The sequence below is a fragment of the Aplysia californica genome, unplaced genomic scaffold (assembly GCF_000002075.1).
Source record: "Aplysia californica isolate F4 #8 unplaced genomic scaffold, AplCal3.0 scaffold00089, whole genome shotgun sequence".
NCBI lineage: Eukaryota > Metazoa > Mollusca > Gastropoda > Aplysiida > Aplysiidae > Aplysia > Aplysia californica.
Window position 1 is genome coordinate 375,375 of NW_004797359.1, and position 12,439 is coordinate 387,813.

General features: G+C 37.9%; 1 protein-coding gene across 2 annotated transcripts in view; it reads left to right on the forward strand.

The window, feature by feature from the left end:
• The window catches only part of LOC101859393, a 42,281-nt gene that overhangs the window by 1,459 nt on the left and 28,383 nt on the right, over positions 1 to 12,439 (forward strand). For both annotated transcript variants that reach the window (XM_005094767.3, XM_005094766.3), the window contains exon 2: positions 2,783 to 3,644. In XM_005094767.3, coding sequence (XP_005094824.1) covers positions 2,874 to 3,644 — 771 coding nt within the window. In that variant the 5' untranslated portion in view covers positions 2,783 to 2,873. The remainder of the gene's footprint in view (positions 1 to 2,782; positions 3,645 to 12,439) is intronic.

A 12,439-nucleotide genomic window follows, 5' to 3' on the forward strand; every position in this document is an offset into this window, starting at 1 on the left:
CAGAAAGAAAGAGAGAGAGGTGTTTGTAAAAGTTTGTTAAAAATATTATTATAATATTATTAATAAATGGCCGCAGCTATTCGGACTTGAGTCCGAATAACCTTCCGTGGCGAGGCCTCTTCGGACTCAAACTCCATTGCGTGTGCGCTATCACTAGGTCACACCGGATGTGAAGCAGGCAAGCAATTCCACCTTGGCCTTCCTCGGTTTCTGGCCAAGGAACTTACAACAAATGGACGCCGACCGTGGTGACCCAGTGCGAACTGTGGTCTTTTCTTTACAAAGGATAAAATATATGAAGTGGCTAGCCGTACTTGTAAATGTTTTCATCCCTTTGTAGTCGAGAAACGCAGTGTAATGGCCTACTAGTAGTTCAAAGTCCGAATAGCTACGGAAGACTATTCGGACTCGAGTATAGAAGAACTCGCTTACGGTACAACCGGTGATTGCGCACACGCACTGGAATTTGAGTCCGAATAACCCCCAGCGGCTTTTCGGACTCGAGTCTGAATAGCACTTCGAAGAATAATTGTTAATTCCCGTCATTTTTTCTCTGTGTCAGTTACCAGGCTGACCCTGTACGATACAGTCATACACATTTTATGACCTTTCCCATCTTCTGAATCCCACCTTCTGTTTCCCATCACTCATCTCTTGTTTCTCATGTTACCGTATCCAATTTTCCATATTATACCCCATATCCGATCCTGACTAATTCTGTTAGGGCGCTTCCTTTTTATTTCATCTCATAGGATGGAACACTTGAAGCTGGCCAAAGTTTTGTATGTCACTGTCGTCACTGACTAAAACCGGCTGACTTTTTAACTCTTTCCGGACGTATCTCCGATTCGGTGCAAGTCCACACCCCTGGCAGACGTATCGGCTATGAAGCGGTGCCTTAGTTTTGTTTCGTTTTAACATGATGCATTATTTACTTTTTATTGTTATTGAAAACTTGGAAAGTGGGATTAGGAAACGAAAACATCTAGTTTCACGTTGTCAAAGCGTCAGTCTGGCGAAAAACGTGTGAATTAATTCTTACGGTCTTGCATCAACAAAATGATCTAAAAGGGACTCAGTATAAATACAGGACTTGAAATAGACCGCGGCACCGCGGCAATTTGCCTGCCTTGGTGCCTTTGCAATTTGCCGTAATGCCCTAAAAATCAAAGGGTCAACTGCGGCAATTTTTGCCGTGCCCTTGTATTTTTGTTTTTAAAAAATGTGCCACCATGAAAATAAATCACTATTTGTCCTGTGCTGTCACTTGTGGAAAAAAAAAAAGAAAAGAACGTTGTAAAAGCGTCTTGTCGGGTTCGCCACCGTGGCAGGTCAGTGAACCTGCGCGTATCACAACTTAATCAAAAGATTCGGCATCGTGTGAGCACCGGTTGTTGGGGTAACCAAAGTTCATTCAAAGTCTGAACACCGCGAATTATGGGGCTCCTAAATGGGGGGAATTATTGATTTAAACATTTTTTTTAAGATACACTCATGGGAGGGCGGGGTATGGAGAAATCCTGTTAGACTTGTCTGAAATCTCATCAAAGCTTCAGTCAGACACTGCTCAGCTTGACAATTGTGTCCATTTTGTCATGTCTAGTGCAAACACACTCACAGCAATGATAGCCAAACATCAGCAGTGTCTGAAAAAAAAAAGAAGACTGCATATGTGAGAGATGTGGCAAGAGATGTATCCCACAAATAGACGTCCTGATAAAACAACACACTATTCTCTAAAATTATCATTATCTTGTGATACTTTTTAAAATCCCCCCCCCCCCCCCCATAAGGGACAGTCAGTAAGCCAGTCTTTTTCTATATTGTCTGATCTAGTCATAAGTTATAAAATGACATGCTGATTGTTATGGTCTTTTTATATATAACATATGTGTATTTTAAAACTTTTATTTTCAAAACTTGTTTTCATTTATATCATAGTTAGAACCTCACTCTGTTTAACTGCTGGACAGCAGTTTTTAGTTATTCATTCTTTTTTTTTTTCATATATATATAAGTTCATACGTTGTTTTCACTCCTCATTTTTTTTTCATACAAGTTCATACGTTGTTTTTATTTTATCACTACACTGCCTGTAAATCACTCTGTTTAAATCTCAAAAGATTAATGGCTTACCTAATTCAGTAATTGGTCATGTTATTTACTGTTTTCTATCGTGCCCTATTATCAACAGTCATATATTCATTCATATTAATCCAATCAATAAGAGCTAGAATCTAGTCAAAAAGACCTTTAAAAGTCAGATGCAATTTTGTGATCATTATTTGATTTAAAACTGTGATTTTTAGTGATTTTGTATTGGTGTGATTTTACTGTGATTTACTTAGTTTTCATTCATGATTTAAAAAATTTTCCTTTAACTATACTTTTGTAGAGAGCAAGAATATAAATTATATTGTTTTTTATATAAATGTTGTGAAGCACGATCCAGTATTACCAACTTTAAACTTTAATCAACAAAACGATCACCTATAATTTTTGCCTTTGGTGCCCTCGCAAATTGCCTCGGTGCCCTCTGATTTTTAGGCGCCACCGAGGCAATTTTTGCCTGCCCTCCTGAACACCTAATTCAAGCCCTGTAAATATCATAATTTAATTTTTTTTTAAATGGGAATATGGAGGTTATATATTATGTGGCAATAATTTTGTTGTCCTCCTTTTTCACACTCTGGAATGTTTAGATTTTCCCTCTGTAGAGTATATTTTAAAATGAAGAAAAAAAGCCACTGAAACTGAAAGACCATTATTTTCTCTTTTGCAGCTCCAGCTTGTGTGTACATTTTAAATTGAAAAGATGATTGGATGAATGATTTCTTCAATTCAACTATTTCTGTGACTGAGAAACCTGCAAGATGGATTTTGAGATGGAAAGTGCAGAAAACTTGACAAGGGATAATAATGATGCGTCTGTTGATCTAGAGTGGCAGGTAGACTCCGAATGGATTGATTTGTCAACTTCAGCAGCCTCTTCAGGTGCCAAGAGCAAAAAAGGCAGAAAATCTGGTGCATCGAAAGTTGATAAAAATGTGCCTCAAAATTGTCATTTTATTCCTACCAGCCAAGGATCACGTTTCTTAGTTGTTGAAAATCAAACCCTAAGATTGAGTAGAAGAAGTCCGTCTGGATACTCGTATTGGGTTTGTAGTATACCATGCTGCAATGCACGTTGTGTACTTGATCCTGCCGAGAAGATCACGAGATACTCTGGGGAACACAACCATGACGCAGATGTAAGTCGTGCTGAGTACAAGATCTTCATAAATGCCTTAAAACTGGCAGTGAAGGAAAACCCACACGTGAAACCCAAGGTTTTGTACGATGCTGAATTAGAGCGTGCAAGGGAACGATGGAAGAAAAGCAATAAAAATTATGGCAATGAAGATGAGCCCTGCCTGCCTAGCTTCGACACCGTGAGGACGGCCATGTACAACACAAGAAACGCTGTCTTGTCCTCCTTCTCTCTGAAAGCGGCTGGGGATGAAACTGTCCCAGTGGAGGCAGGGAAGAAAAGTCAGGCAGGTCCGAGCAGGTCGACTCGATCAAGTAACACAAAAGGAGGAACCAAGAGGAAATCTACATCTGCAAAAGCAGGGTCTACCAACTCAACAGATTTAGAGGAGTTGGTAAGTGTTTTTGTTCACTCCCCTTTCCCCCTTTCCTTCTTCTAATTTTATTTACACTATTCCTAATAGTCTCCGACGTCAGCTTGTGTAGCATTTAATTGAGCTGGACAATAGTAATATTTCCATTAATACGATTAAAACAAAAAAATTGAATGTAATCACTTAGTGAACATGGAATCAAATCTATGTTCAGAGTTCGTATTTTAGGTGCTGCATAAATTTTATAAGGACAACAGCCAGTGAAGAATCAGGCAAATAATGTCTCTTTGTGCATGAATCTAAAACCACCTTCTAAAGATGACTATCACTGCTATCAAGTTTTGTGAGCCTTAAATATTTTCAAAAAAAGGAGTCGTCAGTCCCCTCCCCACACCAAAAAGAATAAAATATAGTCAGGTGTTTGCTGCAAAATTTGGTGTTTTGGGGGCAATTCTGATTTTGTGACTTGTTCACTGACTGCTTCAGCTATTTGCAGTTATACTTTTGTTCTGTGTTGGTTGTCATGCTGAATATGAACTTCTAATGGATCAGTTTTATTTCAGGTTTCTATTTATTTAATATCATCATGCATTTTAGTACTGCTGTAGATACTCTCAAGAAGAGTTTAAGGTCTCATATTGTATTGCTTTCTTCAGGAATTGTTCACATGACTTCACCAGCTGGAATCCTTTGAAGTACAATAATTCATTTCTTGATTTGCAGAATTACTTTAAAAAAGTTTTATAATTTACTTTCCAAGGCAGGCCATGTCTTTCTCTGAAGCCTTTGACATGGACTCGTTAAGTCTTATCATTATGATTCATTTTCCAAAACAGGCCATGTCATTCCCTGGTCTTTAACTTTGACTCACAAACATATTGGGCACTGAGTAAAAAAGATTTTAAATTTCATTGTCACATTCACAGTATGAACAAGCTTATAAATTTTATGCGATCTTTGCTCTATCTCAACAGTTCTGGAAGGGATTTTGTGTCAAATGTTGAATAAAAGGGCTGTGCGTTAATGGTATGAAATCATTCTTTCAATGAAAGAAATGGTTTATAATTCAGAGTACAAAAAGTTTTATAATTTGCTTTTATGTTATTGTTGAACTGAGGGATTTTGTCATGAAGTTTCACCAGATGTGATGTCTGATGTCCTAAGGAGCTTGGTTTCCCAAAATTCGAACTCAGAAACGTCTGTTTTCCTAGAGTTACCTGAAGGGGTGCAGAAAATCTTCACATCATACTGTCATGTATCTCTATATTCTTTAAATTTTTCATTGTCAGACGCTGTTAAATTGTGCCGTTTAAAAAAATCGGTAATATTTCGAAAGCAATGTAAAAACTGACATTTTTACACAAATTTTGTCTCTCTGCTTTGTTCAGTGTTATTTCTCACAGATTGTTTTATGATAGAGGGTCTGAATTGCACAATTTTCTGTCTCTGCCGTTGTTATCATTGTTCATTGTTGGTACCTCTTTTACAATACTTATTGTTTGAAGTTTGATGCTTATGGAAACGAGCAGTTGGAGGGCTTTGCTGTTGGATTTTACTTCTTTTCTTTCCCCCTGTTGTTTCTGTCTACCTGTCCTACTCTTTCCCTTCCCTAAATGACTGTTATTGTTTGATGTGCTTCTCTTCACTCGATCAAACAAACAATTACAAGGTGCACATGGGATGGTATAAAATATCCATATTTTTTATTGTTTATTCTTCATTGTTTCTCTTTTTCACATTGCCTTGCTCTATGTTAGCATTTTTATTTTGTTGTTCTCATCAGTCAGGACAACATACAGACTCTCCGTGTTGTTACAGCTTCATGGTGCTTCTTGAGCATTGCTGAAGATTTTAACTCAATCTGTTTTTTGATTATAAAGTAACAAAGTTTTTTTGTGTGGCTATTTTATTTCTTTTCATTTTATGGGTTTGCTTTAACAGTAAATTATATATCACAGCATCCAGACATATTTAAGTATTTAACGATATTACTTTTTTTTAAAAAGCTTTGTAGTTGGACATCTTGGGGATAGTCTTTGTGGTCTCTGTCCTTTTCAGTTGAGAATAGCAATGTTCTTTGTTTTCTGAGTGTACTTTACAAAATATATTTTGCTTTGTTTCTGTCCAGAAGCATACATCTATGCTTTCTTTCCAGTGTTCCTGACATCTTTATCAATATCAGTGATTTTTTCTTCTCTTTTTTTTTCTTGTTTAGAAAAACGTTTTCTGATTTCATTTCATCAAAACACAGTGATGTTGATAAGGTGATGACCACATTGTCATTGATCCTACACATACTCAAAAACATGATTGTGTTACAGTTGTTGGAGCAGGTTGTCAGAGACTGGGTTCACAGTGTGCCTCAAGTGACACTCCATATGAATGAATCATTTAGAGTTAATCAGACTTCCATGTCAAATTAATGAAAATTCTTAACAATAGTTTCTACTTTGCAGTTCCCATCATGAACATATTATTCACTTTTGTTTTGTTACTCCTGTTAATCTTATTTTTGTGTCATGCACCCTTTTCTGTTTGACAGATGCTGGGAAATTTTGTCTTTCGGGTTTTTTAGGAGTTTATATTTTGGCACACTTCTTATTCAGTTTGGTGTATACATGCTCAGACTAAAAGATCTTTCACAATCGAAGGATTCAAGACTATCTTTACTTTTGTTATTTGTTAATCCAGATGTAGTGGAGTCTGCTCAAGCCAGCATCTGCACCACTTCGTTTTCCTCGGATTAGCCCCGTTTTTTTTTTTTTAAAGCATATTGCTTGAAATAGAAAAAAAATGAGAATGGATTTATTTTTCTTTCGGTTTACAGCTATTTTGAGGATTAAACATGTCCGAATTAAGCGGACTCCACTGCATATAGTCATATAGTTTAAGATAGTAAAATAATGATGAAGAAATTAAGACTGCTTGCAGTACTTACACATAACATGAGTTAAGGTAGGGATATTAAGGACCTGTATGCTTTGAAAAAAATCAGACCTTCTGTTTCATAGCACTCACATTTGCTTTTTTTGTATGATGTAATAATTGAGAACATTGCATGACCTTTTTAGCCTTTTGAATGTATTGATTTCATTTATATATTGTGTTTTTAATGGTTTTCCACCCTTTTGTTTTGATCTCGATAGAAAAAGGGTCTCTTTCTCTTGAGATTTTCTTTGCAAATTGTTTACTCCCCTTCCTGGTCTTGGATTTTGGAGTGGCTGTTTTCTTTTTCAGTTCTTGTCAGATTATCTTAAGTTGTCAGTGGATTTATATTCTTTTTAAATCTTGTGTCTTAAATAATGGGCATCTTATCTTAGCTCCAATCTCTATTGGAAAAAAAGTAAAAAGGAGAAAAGTTTAGCAGACCAAATCTTTAAAATAATACTGCACCACAGGTCTCTATAAAGTTGTAGATTTTAATCGGATGTCAAGATTTTGGCTCACACTCACTACAGGAAGCTAAAATAAATTTCTGTATGCAGGTGGGAATTCGCATGACTAGTTTTGACCGAAATTAGTCCTGTAGGTTGTATCACAGTCTTTTAATCATAAAAAGGGACTCAGTAATTTTAAGTTTAAAAAAACAAAAAAACCCACATAAAAACTTCACTTTCTAAGATCTCGCTGTTTGAGAGATGGATTTTTTTCTTGTCAATACTATGAAAAAGCATTTTCATTTTATTTCAAGGGCTTGGGGGAAAGTGAACACAGAAGTTTGAAATGGATAAAAAGGCCAAAAAAATGGCTTGAGTACACCCTGGCCTACTTTGAATGGAACAAGCTGTAGGAAAATTCATTGAAAATTTGCTTTTGAGAATTAAAGATTTGTACCAAAAAAAAAAAAGACGTATCTGGCTCTGCCAGTCATACTAAGGGCTGGGTCCAGGTCAGAAGATTAAAGCCTTTTTTTTTCATAAAACGAGGCTCTATTCTAAGAACCAAAGAGGGAATTTATGCATGTATGATTTGGAGGTTATAATTTGCTTTGCTCTTGTGTTTTGTTTGGTTTTATGTTCCTTTTTATTTGGTAGCTGCTCCTGAGATTTGTCTTGGTTCTTTTCACATCATGTGTGAATTTAGTGTCAAATCTGCCTTTTGCATGTCTGGATTCAGAGTAATTTGTTTGCTCCTCTGTTAGTGGCTATGTTGTCTTGTGTCTGCTTTTGTGCTTGTTAATCAATGTGGGCATGCTCTTATGCACCTATAAATTGTATCAGATCAATATCGGCCGTACATATGTAAACTGTGTGGCGTGGGTGGTTTGAGGGTGTGATATGTTGTAGGCCTTTCGTCTTCCTTTTATATGCAATTATCTGTCTGTCGTCTTCTTTTTTTTCTAGCACTTAAAGACCCTCATTGTGTCAGAGTGCATGTCTTTTTACTAAAAATGAGGCGAAAAACTTTTTTTGTATACAATATTCATATTTGGATGACAGCTGGCCACATCATAAACGAGATGTAATTTTTTTCCGTTAATTTGTCTTCATTTTTCTCTTTCGTTAAACTGCTACAGTTGAGGATTGAAGGTGGGTACCTTCGTCTGTGTGACATGTATTGTTGTCAGTCTTTTCATGTTGCAGAGCAAATTATTCCTCCAAAATCATGAGTACATGTTTAGTTATGTCAACTTTTTGTAAAGCTTCCATTGCTTTCATGTATTTATTGTACTTTTCTTCCAATTATAGTCATAGGTAGGACGTACGATAGTTTTGATAGAGTGAAAGTCATAGATAGGATGTGCGATAATTTTGTTGAATACTTTAGTTTAAGGACAGCATTGTATCTTGGAACTGAAAAAAGACACCTTAACAAATAATAAAGAGGTTTTAAATGGAAGTGTCTTTGAAATTGGTATTTTTAGATTTGTAATAACTCATTTCTAATTAAATTAGGTCTTGAAAGTGTCAGTGAGAGTGAAACTTACGATTTTCAGTGAAATTTTAGTTGCTGGCTCATATTTTTTTGTAAACCTCAAAGTGCTTTTTCTTGCTTCCTTGTTAATCATATAGGAGGAAGAATGGTGCAATGAACCACACAAAGATGCTAATTTAAGTGACTTTGAGGAGTGGCTAGAGGACGATGTCAATGCCAACATATCGTCGGTTGTTACCCCGAAGATCAAAGCCATTGAGCCCCAAGAAGAGGCGAGAATCATCATGCCGCTGATTGTGTCTCCACGGAAACAAGGCAAGGACCAGGAGCAACCGGCTGCCAAGAAGGCCAAGGTTGCAAAGGAAATGAATCTTGTCACAACTACGAGCGAAAGTGATGAGGTAACTTTTTGTTTTTTGTGTGTGGATGGTTGGCGGGTGCTCAGGTATGGTTTGCTCCTTCTTTCCTATCAAACATCTGTCGTCCTTATCTCCCCTCCTTCTTTTTTATGTTTGTTACTCTCTTGTAACACCTCTAATCTTCTGGCGCTCATATGACCTTGCAGTTGCGAGCGCCGTAAAACCTCTACTAAGACAAACAAGTTTTTTGTGTTGTGCAGTGGGCTTCCTTTGGCCTGCTCCTTGCATTGTTGATGTACAATGTATGTCCTAAAAGACAAGCTGCTCTATATCGTGTATTGACTTTTGCTATACATCCAACTCGACTCTTATTGCATGAATTTGACAGACTGTTGAAAGTTTAAGGTAATAAGAGTGACATTCCCTGAAAGAGTAATTATTTCGGTTGACTTTTCAATGTATGTTTGAGTGGGTTTTAAATAAGGAAGGCTGGTAAGTGCAAGTTAGCAGAAAAATGTCCGGCTCGAGGCTGGGAAAATATCTCATCAAGGACAGGTCAATGATATAAAAAGTGGACTGTGATGAAATTACTTCCACTTACCATTTTGGAAAGAAGATTGACAAACAGGTTAGTTTTTATTGTGAAATGGAAATTTTTTAAGATCAAGTTGTGGAGAACAGATTAGAAGTAGGTAATAAAATAATAGATAGCATTTGTATAGCGCAAATCCCCGCTCAACAGCAGGCTCTATGCGCTTCACAATCTATACTATTACCCCAGCAGACCTGAGAGCATTCTGAAACAACCTCAACTTCCTGGGAAGCGTACAGTGCCAGCGGCCATTTATAGGCGCTAAAACACTAACATACTGACAAGATCTTTTGCTGTCTATGGCTGGGTACCCATTTCCACCTGGGTGAAGTGAGGAAAATTTGTGTAAAGTGCCTTTCCCAAGGACACAACGTCGGGCCCGCGGCTCAAACCCTCGACCCTGCAACCTCACAATTACGAGTCCGGTAGCCTAACCACTAGGTACTGTAACTATGTTGAAAGTGGCTTCATCTTGTGCCCCTTCTTAACTCTTAGAGATCACTCCCAGGGTCCTGATTTACAGCTAGGGATGCAGCAGTTTGAGATGTTGTGAAATGTTCTTGGGTAAAAATGGAAATAAAGGTATAAGTAAAGTGTTTTTTTTATTTGTACTCTTCATTATCTAATCAAATATGAACCCAAAGATTAGCAATCTTAACATAAAACAGTATTCACTGTTCAGTTCCCAAATCAAGAAATTTGTTTTATCAAGTGTCACAGTTCAGATTCTATATTCTTCCTGGGTTGGCCCTGACAGGCAGGTTGACTGCTACTCGAAAATGATCTGAATTGTGTCAGGGGGGTGTAATACATTTGTCTTCACCCATGGACTGTCATGTTGAAATGTGATGAACTCTGTGAGTTGTATAGGATATAGTTTGTACATGCGGAGGAACTCCTAGTTTCATTTTTCGAGCTGGACAGATTATGTTTTTTTCTCCTGACTTGGAAAAATTGCCATTGTTCTTTTGCAGTTGAATATACTTACCCGTTTGTCATGATAGTAGTTAGAAATGTAGAAAGCAAATCACTAATGTGAGGTTGGTTGTTTTTTTTTTTCAGAGTTACTTAATGGATGGAAGCATGTCTGCGGATGGTGCCCCAAGACGTAAATATCGGAAGCGAGCAATCTCCTCCTCAGTGTTCACATGCACACACTGCCCATACAAGTCCAACCGGCACTTCAACGTCCAGCGGCATGAGAGGCTGGCCCACTCCACCAAGAAGCCAGAGTTCAGCTGCCAGGAGTGTGGCACCTCGTATTCGCTAGAGTACCGCCTCAAACTGCACATCAAGGCGGTGCACCAGGGTGAAGGCCACCACTGCCACATCTGTAACCGTACGTTTGAGACAATGACGGGCCTCAAGTCCCACGTGGTCACCAAGCACAAGAACGAGGAGCACAAGGTGCAGCAGGAGCCACCGCCAGAGCTCACCTGCAAGCTCTGCGGACGATTCTTCTCCACAAAGTCGCACCTCCAGAAGCACACCAGCACCCATGTGATGGTGCAGCCCTACCGGTGCTTTATGTGCAACGAGCCCTTCATGGAGGAGTGCAGCTGGCTGTCGCACCAGAACAACTGTTCGGCGCCGTTCAAGATCCAGTGCTGCCTGTGCAGTGCGGTGATACCCACGCCCCAGGAGCTGCTGGTTCACATGGACACAGTACACGGCCGGTCAGAGTACTCCTGTACCTGCGGCAAGACTTTCCCCTGGAAAAAGTCTCTGCTCACGCACCAGCAAAAGTGTTCACTGCGTGCGGCCGAAAGAAGTGCTTAACACAAATCAATGTGTTCATATCACCCCTCTTTTATTGTCCTTAAGGGGTGGGGGGATCTAGGGCAACCTTCTCTGGGAGTTAGTTTGATTGAGTAACATTGAGTGACAGTAGCTGGTGTTTTATAGAATCTGCTTTATGCAATCATATTTTCAGAAGATTTTTATATGCAGAAAAGAAAGTGTGTTGTGAAATTAGGGAAAACTGGTTCTTTTAAAAAATTGTTGGGCTCTCAATCTATTGTCTTCCTGATATAAGCATCATGTTGGAAAATTTTGTGACTTTCCTGTTAAGGTTTCTTGCAGAATTGTTTGTGTCTAATGTTCTGGTTTAGAATTTGTAGTAAGTATGCTAGTCCTATGGATCTGTTTTTCATTATAATTCTACGCAATCAGTTTTCTGTACCATTTGACCATCTTGAGCATTTTACATTAATTGTGAGGACAAAATACCCTTCATTGTATTCTCTCGATCAGATGTTTCAGGTATGGAAAATTGAAACCTAAAGTAAAAAAAAAAGAAATAATAAAAGATAGAAAGATATCTTTAAAATGGTACAAGGTATTCTTGTGAATCTGAGCATCTTGGCGGAGCCAGTGAGTGTGAAAATCGGTACTATTTATAGGAAGTTGTGTATCACATGCTCAAAGAGGAAGAGCAGAGATTATTCTTTAAAAAACTCAATTTTAGAAATGGTAAAATGTTTTCACCTGCAATGATAGTGGTAAAGTGGTTACATTTGTATTATTGTGTACAGAGGACATTTATTGTAAGGGAGTGAGCCATAAAGATGCCTTTGAAGTTAGTGCTAAGTATTGATGATAGGTGGGGGTTGTTTTTTTTTAGGGGGGGGGGGGGAGGTTGTTTTGTGTGAGTGTTAGTGAGTGCTTTCCCCTTCCATTCTTCTTTGGGGTTAGCTCAGACAAAGAAGACTGCTTGAAGAGTGTTGTGACTTGCAGATACAAAGAAGTTCTTATTTAGCCATTATCCCTCATTTTGTTGTGGAGGACAGATTGGAAGCAGATACTATAACTATGTTGAAAGTGGCTTCATCTGTTTAAAAGAATGTACATTTTTATATCATTACATATGGCATATCAAATCATGCATATTTTTACACACAGTATTTTTGTGTACTTAAGTAAGATCTTCCAACATATCGAAGTTGTGATCTCTGGATTTTCCCCACCTATTTTTCCATACACATAAATGT